At 38.9% G+C, this 21,331-nt stretch overlaps 4 protein-coding genes across 4 annotated transcripts in view; 3 read left to right on the top strand and 1 right to left on the bottom strand.

Moving 5' to 3' along the window:
• The window catches only part of skor2 (SKI family transcriptional corepressor 2), a 7,963-nt gene extending 2,284 nt beyond the window's left edge, over positions 1 to 5,679 (top strand). Inside the window, exons 2-7 of the mRNA XM_035668335.1 lie at positions 347 to 410; positions 1,189 to 1,266; positions 3,640 to 3,705; positions 3,897 to 3,995; positions 4,263 to 4,330; positions 5,623 to 5,679. Of these exons, the coding sequence (XP_035524228.1) occupies positions 347 to 410; positions 1,189 to 1,266; positions 3,640 to 3,705; positions 3,897 to 3,995; positions 4,263 to 4,330; positions 5,623 to 5,679 (432 nt within the window). The remainder of the gene's footprint in view (positions 1 to 346; positions 411 to 1,188; positions 1,267 to 3,639; positions 3,706 to 3,896; positions 3,996 to 4,262; positions 4,331 to 5,622) is intronic.
• A 6,745-nt stretch (positions 5,680 to 12,424) lies between these two features.
• Positions 12,425 to 14,200, top strand: ier3ip1 (immediate early response 3 interacting protein 1). Its single transcript, XM_035668049.1, has 3 exons — positions 12,425 to 12,586; positions 12,871 to 12,972; positions 13,405 to 14,200. Exons 1-3 carry the CDS (start codon positions 12,496 to 12,498, stop codon positions 13,458 to 13,460), a joined length of 249 nt encoding a protein of 82 aa, XP_035523942.1. The 5' UTR covers positions 12,425 to 12,495; the 3' UTR covers positions 13,461 to 14,200.
• A 1,544-nt stretch (positions 14,201 to 15,744) lies between these two features.
• Positions 15,745 to 20,493, top strand: hdhd2 (haloacid dehalogenase-like hydrolase domain containing 2). The gene is made up of 9 exons (XM_035668048.1): positions 15,745 to 15,819; positions 17,280 to 17,389; positions 17,633 to 17,735; positions 17,951 to 18,056; positions 18,647 to 18,731; positions 18,918 to 19,083; positions 19,352 to 19,402; positions 19,610 to 19,673; positions 19,932 to 20,493. The coding sequence occupies exons 2-9, from the start codon at positions 17,289 to 17,291 to the stop codon at positions 20,033 to 20,035; spliced, it is 780 nt and encodes a 259-aa protein (XP_035523941.1). The 5' UTR covers positions 15,745 to 15,819; positions 17,280 to 17,288; the 3' UTR covers positions 20,036 to 20,493.
• Positions 20,494 to 20,631: 138 nt separating this feature from the next.
• The window catches only part of katnal2 (katanin p60 subunit A-like 2), a 7,182-nt gene continuing 6,482 nt past the window's right edge, over positions 20,632 to 21,331 (bottom strand). The window contains exons 15-16 of the mRNA XM_035668047.1: positions 21,215 to 21,317; positions 20,632 to 21,050 (exon numbers count right to left, since the gene is read on the bottom strand). Coding sequence (XP_035523940.1) covers positions 20,911 to 21,050; positions 21,215 to 21,317 — 243 coding nt within the window. The 3' untranslated portion in view covers positions 20,632 to 20,910. The remainder of the gene's footprint in view (positions 21,051 to 21,214; positions 21,318 to 21,331) is intronic.

Here is a 21,331-nt window from a genome sequence, read left to right as displayed (position 1 = left end):
GAGAGAGAGGAGGAGGAGGAGGGAAGTAGAGTCATGAGGAGCATTTTTAAAGCAGAACGAGTTAAAACATCACTTGAGTAACATACTACCAACACGTCTCAGGGGAGGAAAAGGGTTTAACCATATACTCCCAATTATATCATAACAAATGAATTCTACTATTGGATGATAAGAAGCAGGACACCAATCAGGGAGATTACACTTGTAATGAGTTCAATTATACACAAAAGAATGAAGAAAATCAAACAGCCGTTGCTCTGCCTTGTGTTCTGCTCTGTAGTAATTGAACTATACAATGCATAACAGGTATATGATATTCTAACTACTGACTATGTGTTGTTTCCAGGTTCACAAAAATAGAGACGAAGGGCTACCTGCATACGCAACCAAAGACAACTCCAGCATCTCTGGTGAGCACAGACATTTTAATATTTTGTTTTTAAACCTTTTTTTGTTCATATTTTCTGCACAGGTAGAAACGTCTATATACGTCTATAGATTACAAACCAGATAAAATATCATATAGTTATTGGAAACATGGTTTTACCTGATACCTGATCCGAAGTATATGCAATTTACCTTTTTTTTAAACTGTAAAATGCTCTTCTTTTTAAAAGTAAAATATATCATACACTATTAAGTACTTGCAAAACCAAAATCCAGTTTCTCTCTCTTATATGCAGTATAAGCTACAGAAATCATTTTGTTCTGTCTACTGTTTGCATGGGCTGCTTGACACTACATAAATCACCCTGCAGTTGTTTTACTATGTCTTGGTTTCATCAAATGTTTGAACAGGTTTTTACACTATTTCACGAAAAAGCATTACACAATCTATTTCAGCAAGCTGTTACACACTATCTGTTTCATCAGACGTCTGAGTCAGTTGTATTATAGCATCGTTGTTTCATTTAGTGTCTGAGTGAGTGGTTTTATAGTGTCTCTGTGTCCCTGCGAGGCTCATATTCCTGTGACGTTTCATTTGCTCCTCTCATCTCCCACTCTGACCCTTTGACTGAAGAAAATGTCTTGTGTGTTTTGTGGTGGCGTTGCAAACACACACATACACACAAAGGACACACACCATGCGCACACTTAGTTATCTCCATGTGTCCGGATAACCGGCTCAACCAATGGGCCTTACTGAAACTCTCTTCCTGTCTGTCTCTCCGTCTCATTTTCTCTCAGATGAAAACAAAGAGCAGAATAGTTTCTTTGTACCAGAGAGTGAGACGTCAGCGCCCGACTACTGGAGGGAAAGCTCAGGTACAAATACTCGCTTATGTGTTTGTGGCTGTAGAGCAGCTGCCGATGGTAAACAACTTAATGAAGATAAGACTGCAAAATTAAAAAAAATGGCATGTCAGGTACTACCAAAAGTATAATTATAAGGATGGAAAGGTTCATTTAATTTCTGCATTTGGTTTCACTCTTGTGTAATTTGAATCTCATGTCGCAGAGCAACTCTGAGGTCTTTATGAAACTTCAGATTTAATCATGATCAAACGTTTACATCAGGAAATAAACTAAAAGCACAAAGGCAGCTTTTGACTGTAAATGAAAGTTAGCAAATTGGAGCTACAATCTGTAATAATGTATCTAGTGCAGGAATATAATTTATTTGCTGTGTGACATTAAAATAATTATTAAAATTGAACAGTAAATCAAAAATTAACACATAATTTTTTTAACATTTGCATTACAAAAGCTACAGTTGGCCTTCCCCTTAAGCACACAATGCAGATTAATATATGCCGTGTAAGAATCTCCATACATAAAACAAACAATGCTAGTTAAAAAAAACTCATAATAATATGGCTTTACATACTTAAGTTACAATGGCATCTCTTTCTTATTACACAAAAGCGACTCAGAATACTTAAAGCTCCTCAGTCTTCAGCTTCATCCACCTCAATCTCCTCCTCCTCTCAGACGGGGAGTTAAGGGATTCATATAAATACACAGAGAGATGAAACGGCAGTGGAAAGCTGCTTCTGCCGCCGCTCCGCCACGGCTGCTCTCTTTAGCGCCGTTGTCGCCAGGGCTGTTACTCTTAGGGGGGCCATTATAGTTCAACAAGAAAACATCAGCTCAGAGATAAGCAGCCACGCTAGCAATCTCCATCCTAGACACATATCGCCGCCGACATAATTGCCTTTTTTTCCCCTTCCTCAGCGCAAAAAACCCTTTCCCGTTTGAAAAAGATCACAGCTTATTGCCTTTTTATATCTGTCAGGAAGACATTAAAAGTGCTTTATGACATCTGTGCCAACATTTATATCTACCCCCCCACTCCCTCAACCCCTACACACACATATCGTAATGATCCCTGCGCATAATGTATAATGTATTTCGAAAAATTACACGAAACAAATTAAATGAGACCACCTTTCCCCTGATTGCCAAACGTCTCCCTGGGCGGTGGGAAGCTCTACGTGATTAGAAGGCCTGATTCCTCCGAGTCCCACCACCACCACCACCCCCCCTCCACTGTCTTTAAACTCTCCCTCTGTTTCTAGGGAGAAAAAATAATCTAATTTTCCATTTATGTAATGCAAACCGCCTTGGCTTTGACTATTCACGGTTAATTGACTGTCAAACGAGGTTGTTATCCTCGGGCACTGTCTGCAAATTTGCTTGTCAAATGAGACAGAGAGAGGAGAGGAAAGGAGAGAGAGAAGAGGAGGAGGAGGAGAGAGGAGAGCTCACTCTCTGCTCTAAATGAGAGAGAGAGAAGCATAGGGAGGCTTAAGGAGCCAGGATGTGAAATGACTGGAGGAGAATATACATATCGAGTTTGCTGGATCGCTTCATTTAAGGCGCACAATGCCTCATTGTCACAATTCAGACGTTAGTGCAAACACGTTCATACACGCAGAACACAACTTTCAACACTGCTAAATTTGAAAACAGCATGTGAGGAAGATGTTAAAGCAACAAGTATATTCCAGATTTCTCCATCAGTGACAAAGCTTAAAAAAGTACACGGACAAAACATCCATCATATGAAAACTACGATAAAGCTGTTTTACATGAATGTATGGTTGTTCTTTCCTTATGCAGCCACTGGTATTGGTCAAAATATAACATAGCTGACATTACAATGCAATAGTTTGTGAGCATAACAACCTCTGCTTAAACTGGCCTTTTTTGTTTTAGCATAATTGGTGTAATTTCCCTTTTTTTGTTTAATGAGCTACAAAATCAATTTACTTTAATTTCTGAACACCAGTAGCGTTCTTTTGTTTTCTTAATAGATAACATAGCAATATGATCTGACAGCAAGAAGAGATTGAACATGTCAGTGAGTGCAGTAAACATCTCCATCCTCAGTGCCATCAAATTGTTACCACAAACTTACACTGACACCTAGAGGCCAAATAGTGGATTACAGTGCTGCACTAGAGACTGACGGGGCAGTTAGAGGACGAGGGGATGGGGAAAGGTTTACACCTCAAAAATAAAGACAGAACACATAAAGATCCAAATAAGGCTGATGGGAAAACAAATAAAGACTATGATTATGTGTTGAATATGAAATAAACTGTGTGGTGTTGTACTCCCTGTGCTAAATGTAACTGATACACTGTGTCTGAGTTTCTGAGAGATTAAGTATGGTATATCTCTTTATATTTTCAGGTGATCAGAGCCAAGGTGCTGCATCTCCTGTGCCACTAAAGAAGGATGTTGAGAACATGGAGAAAGGTAAAGATTGTTAATTTGACTAACACAGGTTGTAGGTAAATATTCTCACTCCTCTCGGGTGGATTGACCATATAAACCTGTTAACCTACTCCTTATAGATGTATATTGACCTGAGGAATTAAAGCATACCACCAGATATATATTTTACTGTCTAACAGACAATCATTTGTTAATCTGTCTTCATCTTGCAGAGGAGCTCCAGAAGGTTCTGCTGGAGCAGATCGACTTCAGGAGGAGACTGGAGCAAGAGTTTCACGCTCTGAAGGGCACCTCACCGTTTCCCGTCTTCCGTAAGTCTTTTTTTTTTCCTCCCTTCGCTTTCCTTTTTCATAGTCTGAAGGGCAACTTCTCCTTCTCTGTCTTTCTTAAGTTATTTTCTATTTTCTCCTCTGTACCTGTCTCACCCCCCCCCCCCNNCCCCCCCCCACACACACACCTTTCTCTGTTTTTCCAAGTCTCCTTCATCCTTCACCAGCTGTCTTTTATAATTATACTTGATCAGTTACTCAAATGATAATACTGCTGAATCTAATCATAGATTTTTACGCTAATTTCAGATAATTTTCAAGACCAGATGAAACGAGAGCTCGCCTACAGAGAAGAGATGGTCCAACAGTTACAGATGGTAAGACTACTAATGATACAATCAGTGCTGAACACTGATGCAAAGTAAATATCATTGCCATGCCTTTAAATGACAAATAAAACATTGTTTTATCGATACAAGAATGAAAAAAAGCCTCACTGATTGCTTTGAAAAAGTCTTGGTAATGATTTTGAGAAGAATATAATTAAGACTAATTATGAAGCACTATTCAATAAAATATAGTTACTCAGTTTGAGGAAAGAGGAAAAAAAATGATGAGGAAATGTGACAATAACAACTCGATTAACACTACAACCACGGTAGACTGCAGACATAAGTGTTAAGTCCTAAGCCAGGGCTTAAAAGTAAGAAATTAAATAAATGAAGAATAAATAAAGCCTTCAATAGGACTCAACAGGACACTTCTGCTATTGCTTATTTGTCCATCAAAAGACAGAGCCAATCATCTAGTTTGTCTTTCATGGGTGAGGAGTTCCTCTGCAGCCGTCTGAGTGTTTCCGTCCACATCAATCACCCGAGCAGCTGGCAGACAGGCTGACAGACGGTGTTTGTCTTTGCTTTCTGACACATGCAACAACTGTACACGCTTGCGTGCACATGGTCGCAAGCCCTGCACATACACCAAAACGCACGCGAGAGTATGCTGCATTCATGTAACCACAAAGGCAGACCCCTGAACAGACATGCAAGCTCATTTATGAGCACGTATGTGCACCATGAAGTGCACATGCACGCATAAAATTTTCAAAATTGACAAATGCATCTAGAACTGGCAGATGGATATGTCTGAGAGTAATGACACATTAATTTCACACAGACAATCAAATGAACGACCAACAAAATTTTTGATTTATGTTGCTGCATCATATTTTAGAATTTCAAACTTTCCACATATTGCTTGGAATTTTTAATTTCCATATTTTAACGTGGAGCTGTGATGAAATAATGATTCTGTGTGTGATAGTGCGACATTCATTTTTGAGACAAAACAATTTACTAATCTTCACATAATACATGATTTTAAAACTATAAGTACAGACAAAATCGAACAATTTTACTATTTTATTTACTATGTAAGTGCTTGCAAGAATTTATCAGGGCTAAAATGAAACGCTAGAAGCCAGTTAAATGCCGATAATGTTTGGCTCTGGCTTTTTGGCAGGTGACCAAACATTATATGAATTTAAATCCTAAAATTGTAAAACTAAAAAAAAAAGACTATTTTGTGTGTTTATAAAAAACTCTATATGTGTCTAAATCTTGTTGTCAGGATTAATCTAACTGTTGTCTCTAATCTTTGTTTCTTTCAGATTCCCTACGCAAACATCATCAGAAAAGAAAAGATCAGCTCCCATCTCAACAAGTAGCTAAAAGGTGACTTTTTATTTAATTTAATAATACTGCTTTTCATCAGGACTTTTTGTGGTAGACAGCATTTAGTCTGGATAGCCACACCAGAGATTAACATGCAGAAATTAAACAGATTCTTCTTAATGGCAAATGGTCAAATTCAAATACTTTTTTTGACAATTAGTTTTTCTGGTCCAGCATACTTTAGGCATTCGATAGCTACAGTATAAAGAATTTTACATTTTAAAACACAGTGGTTTTCACAAGCTATACCCTAAACACCAGTCTTTTTACTGACGCACAGACTTTAAGTATCAAGAACTATCAGTCTTTGAAAAACACCAAAGCAGAAAATGACACTAATGTTGGGTTATTATTTATTTATTGTCTTCACAGCCAGAGTCAACAAAATCCCACGTGAGCAGAAGAAGCTGCCTGGATTTCCGTGAATGTCCCGAGAATAAAAAAACAAAAAAACAAACAAAGAACAGTCACATGAAAACTAGGAAATGTTGAAGAGAGAGACACAAACAGAAAGGAATATGACGCTATATAGTATATATAATACATTTCTTACATTTCCTTGGGACAGCATTTTTCCTGCCTCTGCAGTACAACCTCTGTTAATAGCCCCTGCACTTAAACTCTGTCTGGTAAGAACACATTCGGACCAGTTTGTACTGCCGTGGGGAAGCAGCGCGCTGGTAAAAGTTTCATCGCTGTTTCATTTCCCCTGGGTTCAGTGTGTTTCCCAAACTGACTGAACTGAAAAGGGCACAAACTTTGGACATCAGGGGAAACAGAACGACTCTGCTGTTTCTTCATTACTGCGCTGGCAGTCAGACTCAAAGCTTTACCCAAACCAGGACCAAAGCAACCATGACCTTTCTTGTCTTTTGTGAGTTTTAGGGCTGTTGAAGACTACCAGGAATTCAGTTATAGACATTGTCAGAAAACTCTAAACTTTTCTAAGCTCTTAAAAGATGAAGAGGAACAGGAGAGAGTCATCGATAAAGTAAGACTGTATGTTATTGTCCATGACTCTGACTGCTGCTGGCCCAACTGTACATACACCAGACTGTGGATAAGGACGGACTTCACGCTAAGATTGTTGCTGTTGTTATTATTGTTGTTGCCGTGGTATCACCAAAAAGAAACCTAAAAAGAAACAAACATTTAAAACCTTTATTTATTCACAACATTTTATCCCAAAGGGATTTTCTTCATCATGTCCAGTTGTGTTTATTGACCAAACTTCCCTGTGAACACAAATAATCAACATGATCTGGGGTCAGTCATCACTGAAGAGGTCAGATGCTTTTGGTTCACCCAAGTTTGGTCTGTTACATGTCCCATACTTGAATATGCCAGATGAAGAACAAAATAAAGGGGGAAATAATGGAGGATTGGTGTTTCGAGCAGTTAGTGAGTATTAATAAAGGTTGGTACCATAGAAAGGGTTCACACTTCATGCAAACTGTACACTGGCAGCACAGTTTGTTTTTAGTTTTAGTATTTTGGTAGTTGTTTCTCTGAATGTGCAAAAAACCTACAGTATTTTGCTCAATGCAGATGTTGCTGCATCAGATTATACATTTTTTCACCTCTTCTACTGTTCATTTTTGAGCATATCAAACAGCTGGAGAATCCTTTTCCTTAAATGCACCCACAAGGTACTATTTACCCTCCACCCAAATTTTCTAACCATCAACCCACAGGCCTTACCTCCACCTCGAGGTGAAGCATTGCCACCATCAGCTAAATGTGTTTGGGGTGTCATCAGATGGTGAATACACATTTAAAGGCCAATTCCATGTATGTGTTCGTTCTCAAAATGAGTGTCCGGGCCACGAGGAACAAAAGACTGAACTTTGTCAGTGTTGTATATCTTACCTGTAAATTATTTCACCTGACTGTATAACATGTCATATGTGAGAATACTGAACTTCACCGTCAGTCTATCTATGTGTTTGTTTGTTTGTTTGTTTATTTATTATTTATTTGAGTATCAAGGCCTAAGACCCTGATTGTGAAAATATTATTTATTCTAATGTTAAAAGAAAAAGAACAAGACATGAGGATGATGATGATGCTGATGGTGCGTTCAAGGATATGTCAGAAAGAATAAAAAAGAGAACTCATCCACCTTGTTTATAGAATGAAATGAATGAATGGATAAAGTTGTCATTTACTGAGAGAAATGTTATCATTATAAACTGTTAATGCAGATGTATTTAAATATGTTCTTGTAGTTTCTCTACTATTTATGTGTAAATTAAAAGTCTATACAATAACCAGAATGTAGTTTCATGTTTAGACCTGCCATTTTTTTTTTCATTTAAATCCTTGATTTTGGTTTCATGACATAGCTTAGGTTTTTTTTTTTTTTTTTATGCTCTTGAATCCAAAGGAGTCTTGTTTTCAGCTATCCTATTTGTGATACATGTAAAAACTGAGGTGCAAAAAACACAGCTTAATATGTACATTTTAGGATTATACACACTTGTTTGTATTCAGGTTTAAGTTGCATCTCAAACATTTGTAATGATCTAATGATGAATCTGATGAAAATTGATGAAAATTGTACCTAAACCACTGATTGTAAACGAGTTACCAACAGTTAGTTGAGCAACTGGGTAATTGTTAACACAAAATATTGCTAATTAATGATTTAATTTTTGCTCCTTATCTCCTACTAAGTTAAAGGACCGGTGTGTTGCATTTAGTGGCGTCTAGCAGCGTAGGTGCAACTCCCTCGCTTCACTCTGCCCTTCCAAATGCAAAGAAGAAATTACAGTGGCCATTAAACATGCAAATAGCCCTATATAGAGCCATTTTTGGTTTATCCGTTCTGGGCTGATTCAACGTGACAGACTCCCTGGAATGTGACCCATGGCATCTGTAAAAATGCTCATTCTAAATTAACAAAAACAGTGATTACTGTATCATAATAATAAACTAATTAAAACACACCTATGAATATTATATTTCATTTTTACCAATAGATCATCTTAAATGTTACACACTAGATCTTTAAAATATCATGTTGCAGCAGGGAAACATTTCAAAGGGGTAATATTTTAAACAAGCACATAACATTGCAACATAAATGAATACAATAATAGAGATAAGCGGAATTTAAATTTTAACACTTTTTTGCCTTGTTGCAAATCAAGAAATCAATTATCTTTTAAGGGAAATTTAGTGCCCAATAGCTAAGGAAAGTGGAAGAGACCAGAGTGCCCCGATTAAACCCACACCACCGTAGCAGTCAACAAATGCTCAGGACCAGGAATACCTTGCCTTCTGGTTGTGAGGTCACACAGCTGAGGTGGCCCTATAGAGCTCAAATCCTGCCCTAAATCTAGCTGACCTCCTGCTCCCCTGGTCTGTTGAGCAACAAAAATATGTGGTGGAGAAGATAACCTGGAGAGCTAGGTAATCACTACAGTCTCAATAGAATTATAACCTTCATTCCACCTACTCCTGTGACCTTATGTAAAAGACGTCATACCTATAACCCCCAGGGGTGGAACTTCTCACAGTATAAAAGCGGGTTTAACTTCCGGCTTGTCCTCTTACCTTGAACACCTTAGAGAGCTCTGAGTGACAAGGATTAGTGACATTATCCTTTGGTCTCACAGATCTATAGTTACATTCATAACTTATTGGTTTCAACCAGTCTGAATATGATCATACCAAAAGGGATGTGAGGAACATGACATCACCATAGCAGTGCTTACAGGTATTGAAGAGGTCACATCAACTCATTTTGCAAATGTACATGGTGTAGACCATGATGATGCACAAATGTCTCCTCAGGAACCCCTTTCTGTGCAACCCATAAAGTAGCTATACTTCTGGTTGAGTGAGCTTGAATCCCTGTAGGAACTGGAAATTCCTGTTACTCGGTCCACATTCATGCCTAAACACCAGTCTGAAAGGATTTTCCACCTTAGGGAGCAATTAGCTCAAGTAGATGGAGCTCTAGAATTCCTCAGTGTGTCTCGGACAGTCTTGTCTTACTGTTGAGTGACGGACTCTGCAGAGGCCAGACCCATAAGCGGTTGGATTTTTATGCTCATGTCAGTAGCTTGCTTGCTACCTGGAAATAGCATACTGACTTTGTTCCACTCTGTTGATTTATGGTACACAACAGAGGAGCTATCCGTTCTCACAGCTTCCCAACCTATCAATGATGTGTCTGTTGTAATCATTGGCCTTCTGTGAGGAAAGTTCCTTGGGATTCCTCTGAGAAGTTCCTCCAAGGGAGCAAGGCCAGCATACAGGACTGTGGCACAAGCAGCCTCATCTTCCTGTCCTGTTTTGGATGGAGATGAAAAGAGTTCAGCCAACACTGAATGTGATGCACCATTAGAAGGCCCAAAGGTATCACCACCACCACCACCTATCACCTTATGGTGCCATCAGTCCAAACTGTTTCTGAACCCTGTCAGCAATCACAATCGTCTCTCAAATCTTCAAACAAAACTTGGCCCTGGAAAACAAAGCATTACTATTTTTTTTCACCTTTGAAATGGTTACTTTTTGCATTTGACGTGTCCATCCTGTTGCATTAGACCCTGACTTGACCAGGCAACTGGCAAATTCATAAGTATGTTCATCATGGCATCCAGCTAAAAAGTCTGTGCCAGCCATATTTGCCTATGACCTAAGACAGCCGACGACAAAGCCTCCCCTACATAACGTGTAGATGAGAATGGCGGATGTGGATTCCAAGGTTCATACTGATTCTGCTTTGTCAGCACACCTGCAACTAACACATAACATAGAGGGGGCTATGTCATTGGCAAAGACTTCTTTGCCGGATTCCATAAGCAACCCACTGATGAATTTGCTAGTATTGCCTGGTCAGATCTTTCATCCAGGTTCTCAAGACAGGTTGGAAAGGGATGAGTGCTCTGTGAGGGAACCTGCCCAACGGACCTCCTCCACACCGACTCCAGCTTTCCAACAAGGGTTTAGAGCATAGACCTTGACGTGGTTGGGGGCCCTGCTGGGTTTTAGGGACATAACTTTCGTTCCTGCAGTCAGAGTTCTTCCATAAGGGTCAAGAGCCCTCCATTGAGTGTCCCTCCCAACTTTCTTGGGACAGTTGACAGTGAGAGGACCCATGGGTTGCACATGGGTGCAGTCTGTGTATCTGAATGGGGATCCCCCAGTGACTTTCATCTCATGATTGATGTACTCTATCAACAGTTGCACATGGGTACAGGTTCTTGCTCAGACACTGATTGGATTGATGGCAGAAGCATCCTTGATGATTGCCTTGGGCCTGCTGAGGGTGTGTCCTATACAGCAATGGCTGAACTCCATAGGATGATGGAGCTGCTCGTGCAGGGACAGGGGCTTTCTTCTTAGAGGAACCCAACTAAGGAACCTTCCTCACAGAAGAACAGTAATCACAAAAAATTGAAAGACCACACTGTTGAATAAAGATAGGAAAAAGGGTTACTGGTGTATAAACTGAAAGAAACAGAAATTACCACAAACCGTGTGGAGCACAGCTGCCATGCCGATAGACTAGCTTTAAATAAAGAAAACAATGCAAAGGTTGACTTACACTACCATGTAGCAATATATATAAATGCAATAAAACCACCACAAGGACAGGGACACAAGGCGTCTACAACGCATGGGTGATGAACTGAAAGTGGATTTACAAGAGTATCAGTTTCCTACCTGGTCTCTGAGGTGAGAAAGGCAGAGAGGACGATACAGAAGTTAACCCAGCTTTCATAGTGCAGGAAGTTCTGCCTCCGGGGGTCATGGACATGACTGAGATTAGATGGAATGAAGGTTATCATTCTATTTGACTATAGTGAAGGTCATAGTGAGGTCGAAACAGATCCTCCTGCTCCACTGGTGTCCGTCCCTCGACAGAGGCGGTGGAGGAGAAGGTAACCTGGACATAAAATCTAAATGAAAAAAAAAAAAGAAACTGAACAAGGGGCAATTAAAGCATATTCAGACTCAAGTCTACACATCATTTTCTGGAAGGGTTTTTTTTTTTATTGATTTCAGGGAAATCACTTTTAAGTCCCTGCCACAGAGGGGGAGATCTAGCGAAGTGACATAATATTGTGTTATAATAATTATTTATTATACATTCAATTTGTTTGTTATTCAAAATCACTCCTGAATGGAGTGGAAATAAAATAAATCTACATTTACGGATTAGGTACGTAGGTACAGGTGCTCTGTTGTTTTGACATTTGAATTGCATAGATGGTGTCATTTGAGGGATACATTTCATTTACGGTTTTAAAATGCACTTAATAATGTTTAGGGAGGATTGGAAATTTTATGAATTTTGATACAGCCAATATTTCAGTTTTCAGTGAGAGTCCTCCTCGTTAAACCAGGATACATATCTATCAGATATTGCCTCTGAAATGTATTACTGCATTAAATCTACATTAATATTTTGTAATTTAGGTATTGACGTGTTATCTACAATTGTACTGTTGGAATGTTTCCTATAATGTTTCAAGGAGCAATCCAAATGATAATGTTAAGCTCCTCCAATTTAAGTATATCACCATTTCCATCCAACAGATGAACAATTGGCCATGTGTGTTTATATAATATTATTCCACCATCTTCAAAATGTTTGATCTCCTTTTTCGGCGTACTGACGCAGATTTGTCCAACTGTGCGGTAGTCTTTCTCGGAGTGGGGGTCAACCCGTGGCCCCGGGACGCGATCCGGGACGTCCTTTTACTCCTGTTGCACGACCTCCGCTGTCGGTTTACGGCATCTGCATCTCCGGGAGTGGTGGAGTGAAGAAGGGCGGAGGAGAAGTTGCCAGCATGGCGTTTACGCTGTACTCTCTCATCCAGACCGCTATTCTCTGCACCAATGCCGTCGCTGTGTTGCATGAGGAGAGGTTTCTCAGCAAGAGTGAGTATTCTGACATTGTTTCTACGACGTACATCAAACATTTGACTGAAACAACGACGTACACCGAGCTAAAAGCGGCTAGCTTGGTGTGCAACGTCGGTACACTGTTAGCTGCCTGTGGACGACACTGAACACATCATGTGGAGAGTTTTGGGACGTTAAGGGATCCAAAATACAAACATACAGGCGCTATTGTGTTTTCCTTTCTCCTCTAACTAACGCCAGTCTGCTTTCTCTTCTCGATATCTTTCATCCTCCTCCTGTCTCTTTCTCTCTGTCTCCAGTCGGCTGGGGTGTTGACCAGGGAGTTGGGGGTTTTGGGGATGATCCAGGAGTCAAAGCCCAGGTCCTTAATCTCATCCGCTCAGTCCGGACTGTCATGAGAGGTTGGGAAGGTTTCTTTTTGTCCTAAAGTCACAGATTCAGTCGTCTAAAATAATAGAAAATGTTGAGTGAGTGTCATATTTACTAGGGCTGGGTATCCCTTAAACTGGTCTCTCACTGATGCCAGTGGAGTTTTGGTACATGTAATAAAACAGTACTTGTCTCTGTACCCTGAAGTTCTCACATGCATCAGTTTTTAATTTAGTTTTAGCATAAGAGAAGAGTAACTTTTTCATCAGGAAACAGTAGAAAGTCAGTATGAGAACTCATCAGACTTTCGGTACTAGTTATTAAATGTTTGTGCCACAGATTTTTTGCTTAGTACCCAAAATGTTTGATGCCCAGCTCTGATATTTGAGGTTGACGATTCAGCCATTAACTTGTAATGTGTGTAATGTTGTGTGTGTTTCTTTCCTTTTCTTTTGTTTTCACAGTGCCTTTGATAATAGTGAATACGGCCTCCATTGTCCTGCTGTTACTGTTTGGTTGACAGCGGTACACCGAGAGCCAAAATGAAGCCGGACCACCAGACATTTGCCAAAGGAACAACCACACACACACACACACACACACAAACACATGCAGAAATATCGGTCATTCAGAGACTTTTGCCTTTGCCAGTCATCAGCAGGGTGGGAAGGTTGTCCCTTGGGGCTGGCATGTGAATATGAAAACATAAAAATCAACCTTGTTCACAAAGAAAGAGAAGAAGAATTGACCTTCCACCCAAAACCGTGGCTGGTGTGGACTTCCTAACCTGCTTGTGTGTTTTTTGTATAGCTTCTTCCAATTTGTATTTTAGACTAAACTACCATTGTGTGTTTTTTTTTTGTTTTTTTTTTTGGCCTTAAATGTAAAATATTTTTGTATTTTCCCACCAGAGCGAGGGATACTCAGTGACAACATCGCCACAATTAGATGGAGAAATGAAAGTTACTGAAATATATCAAACTGTTAAATCATTAACATGCTGCAGTTTGAGTTAACAATGCAGTGTCATGTGAATGGCAGCGTCTCCTCTTTTGTACCAAATTCTGAACCTTTATCCTTATTTGAACATTATTTTAAGCCGTATACACCTGTAACACTGGGAACTGACGGGATTCGGGATTTGTAGTATTGATGTGCATTGTTTACACAGCAATGCCCTCTCGCTGACACATACATCACTGGGAAGGCATTGAGATGTTTTTCTGTCTTGAAATAAATGTATTAGTCATTTTAATACAATTATTTGTATTGTCTTATCTTCATACAAGTGTGGCAGCAGAGGAATAGAGAATAAAAACTAATTTTGAAGAGACTGTAGTTCTCCATTTAAATCGGTCTCTAAAACCACTTTGATTGCGAAACAAGTAACATAGATAAAGGTTTGGTTTCAGGTCAGTGAGCATCCAGCCTGATTAAGGGTCACTTTTGACCTCGGGATGTGGTGTTGTTGATCAATATATTTAGTTTACACAATTGTTCAGTTTTTTTTATGCAACAAGTCAACAAGTTATAGCATTAAGAGGGAAGACCTACAATTAAGTGACTTTTACTAGAGAACATTTCAAGCAAGCGCCTTCTTACTGTTATGGAAATGCCTTTTACAGCAGTACTCTTACTGCCACTTGAGTAAAACTTGGCTAAATAAGCACTTTTACTTGGGTGTGATTCTGCAGTATCTTTCCACTTCCGATCTGTGTAAATATTGACATATCTCTCTGGACTGTTTGTCCTTCTATCCCTGCTCCACTTCATTAATAATCCCCATATGCTGTGAATTATCACCATTTCCTCCACCGCTAAGCTCCACAAGCATTTTATTAACACTACTGTAGTTTCGATTGTAAATACGCGGGAGGGGGGAGTGAGAGGGAAAAGTGGATCTGCTGGAATTATAAGCATATGTTTATCAGGGAGATTTGCACAGTAAAGCCACTTTGATCTGAGTTTAGCTGTGGGTTCACAGTAAAATCTGTCAGCGATCACAGGCGACTGTACATAACATCTATGTTTTATATAAATATATATGAAATTTAGTGTCAATATTGAAAACAACAAATTTTTCCAATGCATTTTATTGTTTTTTTACTAACAAAAATGTGGAAAGGAGACAAATATTAGGGCAATAACTAACTAAAAATCACAGATTTGTTCCCAAGAATAGCAAGGACCACTGGAAGTACTAAAACAGAGGAACACCCACAAATAAAAGAGGTTTAGTGAAAGAAAAAAACAAATAAATATACTGATTTAGATATTTTGTCTGGACAAATATATTTACTGTGCGAGATTAGTTCTCCAACATCATTTTTTTCACAGTTAATAATATTTATGCGAAAACAAAAACTAAATTCTGAAAAACAACTTTGGGAAACTGTTATTCAATGGAGGTACACTATATAAAAAGAGGATTTGATCAGTGTTGTCTGGCATCATGCAGAGAGAAGGTTTTTATCGTTCTGATAATACCTCCCACCATATTAAATCTATCTGAATGCCCTAAAAGACCCACTAATGCGATACATCTGTTGGCTGTTAGTGAGATGGTACACATATGTTTTTTTTATTATTCTAATGAGTGATTAAGCGGTTAAGGATAACCCTCTTATCTGATATTAACATATACATTTGAACAGAAATAATAGGGAAGATAGAGCTGATATCAAAAAGAGAGAGCAATATTAAAAATATTAAAAATAAAAATAAATAAAAAATACTATGGGATAAATATAGGATTTTAAAGAGTAGAAGCAGTTGCGCCGTTTAAGCTGCAGGGGACAGCACTGAGCTCATAGAAAATAAAACCCATTTTCAACCAGAGAAAAAGAAAACCAGGAAGCGAGGAGGAGGTGCTGTTAAAGGTTAGCTGTGCAGTTTGTAAACATTATACAGTTATTGTACGATTAAAACCGTAACGTGTTATATTAGCAGTGAAGTCGTGCAGTGTACGGAAATGAAGAGAAACCCGCTAAATGAACGCTGCTAGCTTTTACCATTAATGCAGGTCCAACAGTGAGATACACACTACACAACCTACACACACTACACACCCTCTGTAATTAGTTTGAGAGGCACTAGCTGTACATTTCACAGCAGTTAAGAATGTAACAGTGATGTGTTACAGTCATTTCCACAACGCCATTATACAATGACTGTCAAGAGCCACAGAAGCACCACGAACACAACAGTATTGCCTTTTTCACAGCAGCGGTAGCAGAAAAAAACAGCAGTAGGTCCGAGGCCATGCTGGCTAACACTTAAATACAGTGTAGTCAGTGGGTAATGTAGTTCACTGTGTTAATGCTTCTGCAGTAATGGTGTTCTCTGTGAAAAGGCCTGTAGTCTTATGTGTCCATGGCTTCACCAGTACATCACATAGACATGTATCCTTTTACACACGTTTCCATTCACATCTGCCTGACAGTTCAATGAAAGGACCCAGATAAACACTTAGCAGTGATTTAAAGAAGTGTTCAGTTACAGCCTCAATTTCTCTTTAACACACACACACACACACACACACACACACACACACAACAACAAGCTTATTGGCAGCTTGGTACTTTTCTGACAGCACAGTTTCCTGTTATTAGTTGAGCTAAATACAAATAATAGATACACGCACAGGCTGTTTGTGTGTGTGTGTGTGTGTGTTTAGGCTTTTTGGATTGGTATTAAGAGCATTAATTGTACCTTCGCATTGATAACTACATGACAGAAATCCAAGCATGTCTAAATAATAGGGGATCACACATTCACAGAGCGATAAAATACAATCCCAAAATCTGTATTCTAGGCAGGAAGTCATAAAGTCTGGGTCCAAACGGGTCAATAATCCTCTCAGTTTGTCCTGATACAGGTTTGGCAGTAATCTGATAAATTCTGCCACTACCGATGTGAATTATGATTATGAACGTATAATCTCCACAATAATACATTATTATGACAGAATAAGCTTTTTTAAACCGAGCAAAGCTCCATTTACAGCGGACCTCAGTCATATTTGGCAGTTTAGAAAAACATAATCAGACACTGCGCTCCAAGCAGCTCTTATCTAACAGCGTACTTGGTGGCTGCCGGTTTTGGTGAGGACTGAAACCTGTTGAAAATATCCTGTGTTGGTTATTTGGCTGTTTTATGTTTCTTCAGAGTAAGAGAAAGTAGAATTTCACTAATCAACTAACCATCATTGTTGTGTGAGTGAATTGCTTTAAACAATATAGAAAAATCTGAGCCTCAGATGAAATGAGGGCCCAAAGCATATACCGCTGCGTCTCTACAAGCTATAAAGCATTTTTTAACCATCCATCCTCCTCTGCAGCTCTCCAGCATGGCGGGCAGACGGGCTCTGAAGGCGGTGCTCATTGACCTGAGTGGAACTCTACATATAGAAGACACGGCGGTGCCTGGAGCACAGGATGCCCTAAACAGGTAGGAAACACCCATCAGGCTAGGGACAGGCACAAAATTGAGGGTCTAGAGTCTGAACGTTTCTGTGTGAATGAAACATTGTCGTCAAGTCAAGTGGGAGCTAAAGGATACAATATTGCTGCCAGTCCTTTGAAGCACAGATATCTTCTAGGACTAGTGCATCTTTCATTTTCTTATTATAGATTTACATGAATTATAAATGTGTTTTTAACTGGTTTAATGTTTGTGCTTTGGTGCTGTCAGGTTACGGCAGGCGTCTGTAGCTGTGAAGTTTGTGACCAACACAACAAAGGAGAGCAAGAGGAACTTACTGGAACGCCTGCAGCGTCTTAACTTTGACGTCCAGGTAAAAACATCCATATTTCATTTAGTCCAGATGCTTTTATTGTAATGTTGAAAATAAACTACACAGAGAAAGGGGGTGCACTCCTCCTGCACTGATGTACTCCTAAACAAGCAGCTATATCTGTATTCCCTGAAAAGTCAGGAAAAAAGGTGGCACTCCAGAAGTAAAAACCTTTTTCCTGACTTTATTTTCTAAAATAAACTCAATTTTTACAGGAAAAAGAGATCTTCACTTCACTGAGTGCAGCGAGGAGTTTGTTAGAGCAGAAACAACACAGACCGCTGCTGCTGGTGGAGGACAGCGCACTGGAAGACTTCACTGGTACGGAGCTGTGAGTATGTGTGTGTGTGTGTGTGTGTCTCAGAGAGAGAGAGAGAGTGAGGGGCCGTGCATCAGTTGTTTAACTGTTGTAATTTTTATTTCCATTTTTATTTCTTTTCAAACTCATTTGTTTCAGCAATCAAATCAAACAACCTGAAAATGAAAAATCACTCTTTAGATATGGTTATTATTGTTCATCACACACTATTTTTCACCACCTTGGTTTATCTTAGCCACCATTTTTTAAAAGGTTTGTTACCTAAACCCAAACAGTGGCAATATTCAATGTTGAGCATATCCCTCAGTTTGAATAGTAAACTGACAAAATAAATATTACATAATTATTATCACTATTTGCCTTACTGAACAATATATTGTATATATCATTACATTCTATATATGAATTAAATTTAAAAAATGTAGAGCCCATATAGTTAACTTATTGTGACCAACACTGGAAATGAATCAGTTTAAATTTAAACAAAGAAATACAACAATTTGTGAATCTTGCTAAATGAATAATCATATCAAGATTAAAACTGATTAACCACTACTACTGTATATAATAGTAATAGTCTTTCCATCTCCAGGTATTGACACATCAGCACCAAATGCTGTTGTCGTTGGACTCGCTCCTGATCACTTCAACTACCAAACACTCAACAAGGCTTTCAGGTGGTAAACTCATTCAAAAGACACATTCTTCGGTCAGTCACAGAACATTTGAGTTGCACTAATTGAAAGGTTTTCCTGGCAGGTTAGATCATCTATTCTATCTAGTCTAATAATAGGAACTCCTTCTTTTTCTTGATTATTCTCTTTTCTAAGTACAGCCTGTTAATTATGTATATTTCTCCTCAGAATGATTCTGGATGGAGCTCCTCTCATCGCCATCCATAAGGCTCGGTACTACAAACGTAAGGATGGTCTGGCCCTCGGCCCCGGGCCCTTTGTGACGGGGCTTGAGTATGCCACAGACTGTAAAGCTACTGTGGTGGGGAAGCCGGAGAAGACCTTTTTCACACAGGTCAGAAAGTGATAGTTTTACATGTTTTCACCTTTTTACTCTAGTATGAAAAGAGATGAGGCTTTTGTATTTAATATATTTTTTAAAGGGCTGTAATACACCTCATGATGCTTTCATTATACATTCTGTCCAACTGTTGAGTCCATTTTTAGTCAGATCTCTGTATTCCTTGTGTGGTTTTGATTGATTTTATTGGTATTGTCTGAATGTGTTTTATGCTGTTTGTTATGAGGCCTCTTATTGTCATTTGATTGTTTCCTTAAACTAGGCTCTGACTGATTTAGGATGTAGCCCAAATGAAGCTGTCATGATAGGAGATGTAAGTATATTGTCATTTTCAAGTACATTTTCAATATTTAGTGGAGACACATTTCTATACACAACGGCACGAAGAGTGTGGGGTGTTATTGGGAGTCCATTCACAACAAAAAGAACTTTATTTTTAAATATCATACAATATTCATTGAAAGATTTTTTTTTTGAGTCCGCTTTTCTTCTGTTGGAACTTGTTTGTGTTTTCCCACAGGACGCCAGAGACGATGTGGGCGGGGCTCAGAACGCAGGAATGTTGGGAATTCTAGTCAAAACAGGTAAGAACAAACTTCTCCCTCCAGTTAATTCTCATCTCTCCACCAGTTTCACTTATCTACTTCACTTTTCCTTCTCTACACTCTGACCAGAAATTGTGGTTCTTTTACTCTTCCTCATCTTTCCATCTTCTTCTGTAATGTCATTATAACCTACATATCAAAGTATTTTCCCTTGGATCTTAGCTACAGCATATACTCATCCAGTTGTGATGTTTATTGTTGTTTTTGTGGTTGACATTCTGTCCTGTCACCTCTCAGGTAAATACAGAGAAGGAGATGAGAATAAAATCAACCCTCCTCCACACCTCACATGTGACAGTTTCCCAGACGCTGTCGAACACATTCTGAAGAACCTGCTATAAGCTACAAGTAACAATAGAATCTTTCATTTGCACAAGAAAACACTTGAATTTATCATTGTTGAAGACTGTTGGTGTTTTAAGAGTAAGAAGGCAGAACGTTATTAAATGATTCCCCTCATCCCCCAAGATTAAGATAAACTAACCATTCTGTAATCATTGTCTGATTGTCACAAAATCAAAAATATACATTTGCAAAAAAAAAAAGTCCATTTAAATGTGGGACTACTCATTCCCCTGCATTTCAAAAGCACCCACGACCTGTTGCCATAGTAACAAAATGTTTTGTCATTATATTACAATGTATAAATATAAGTTTGAATGAAAAATACTCAGCTGGTAACTATTGTTTATTATTCCATTGTGCTTATGATCATTGTACAGATAAACAAAATAAAGAAAGACTCCATCAAAAATATTAACACTAGCTCAGAATATAAAGTTTTCAGGTTCTTGTTCAAGAGGTTTGTATTTGCACTTTATTTCAGTATTTTGGTTTTCAGTTTTTGTCTTTTTCCTTTCACCAGAATGAGGCTTAAAAAATCATTTAGGAGGCAAAAACGATGCCTAAAGAATGTGCAGTGTGGGGACATTCTTAATTGACTGATTTCAAATGACATCTAGCAGAAGTTGTATCATGGGGACACAAAGAGTTAATTATGATAATGTTCTCACTAAAGTAATGATGCAGGCTTTTGTAAGGCACGTTTTTGTAAGACAGTTTAAATGTCAGGGAGTGTATTGTGTTATTTAAGAAAGCCTTAATAAAGAGCACAATCTGTAACAGCAGTAGGTCAATTTGTATACATCAAGACAAACACTTCAGATGTGCTGTAGTGTTAGTATAAAAGTCTTTTTTTCTTATATTAAAATGTGTGTCAGACAGACTCATACTCCTTCTCCCAGGCTGCGTATCTGTCCATCAGGTTTCGGACCGAGGGTTTGGTGTGTGCGATGACTTCCAGGAAGTCAGCTGTTGTCACAGTTTCCAGCTGGATGGCAGGCATGTTAGTGTCTCCTGTAACACAGAGTCCTAGTGAGGCTATGCTGCTTTTATTCAGGAGCACTGGACAGAAAACATGGTTGTTGTAGGGGGGTTCGATCTTTATGTGGTATGTAGATTGTTGAACCACTAGGCCTCTGTGTGTGTGAGTGAGTATGTGTGTGTGTGTATTTTCCTACCGTCCTGATGTGACTCCAGTGCATCAAAGATCTTGCGGACTGGTCTCATGGCAGCCTCCTTACACACCAGTCGTATATCAGAGCCCGAGTAACCCTCCATCCTCTAATACACACACA

This window comes from Morone saxatilis, unplaced genomic scaffold (assembly GCF_004916995.1).
Source record: "Morone saxatilis isolate NCDOM2014 unplaced genomic scaffold, NCSU_SB_2.0 Contig21, whole genome shotgun sequence".
NCBI classification, from domain to species: Eukaryota; Metazoa; Chordata; class Actinopteri; family Moronidae; genus Morone; species Morone saxatilis.
Note: the sequence above shows the minus strand (reverse complement) of the source record. Positions and strands in the feature narration are given on the sequence as shown.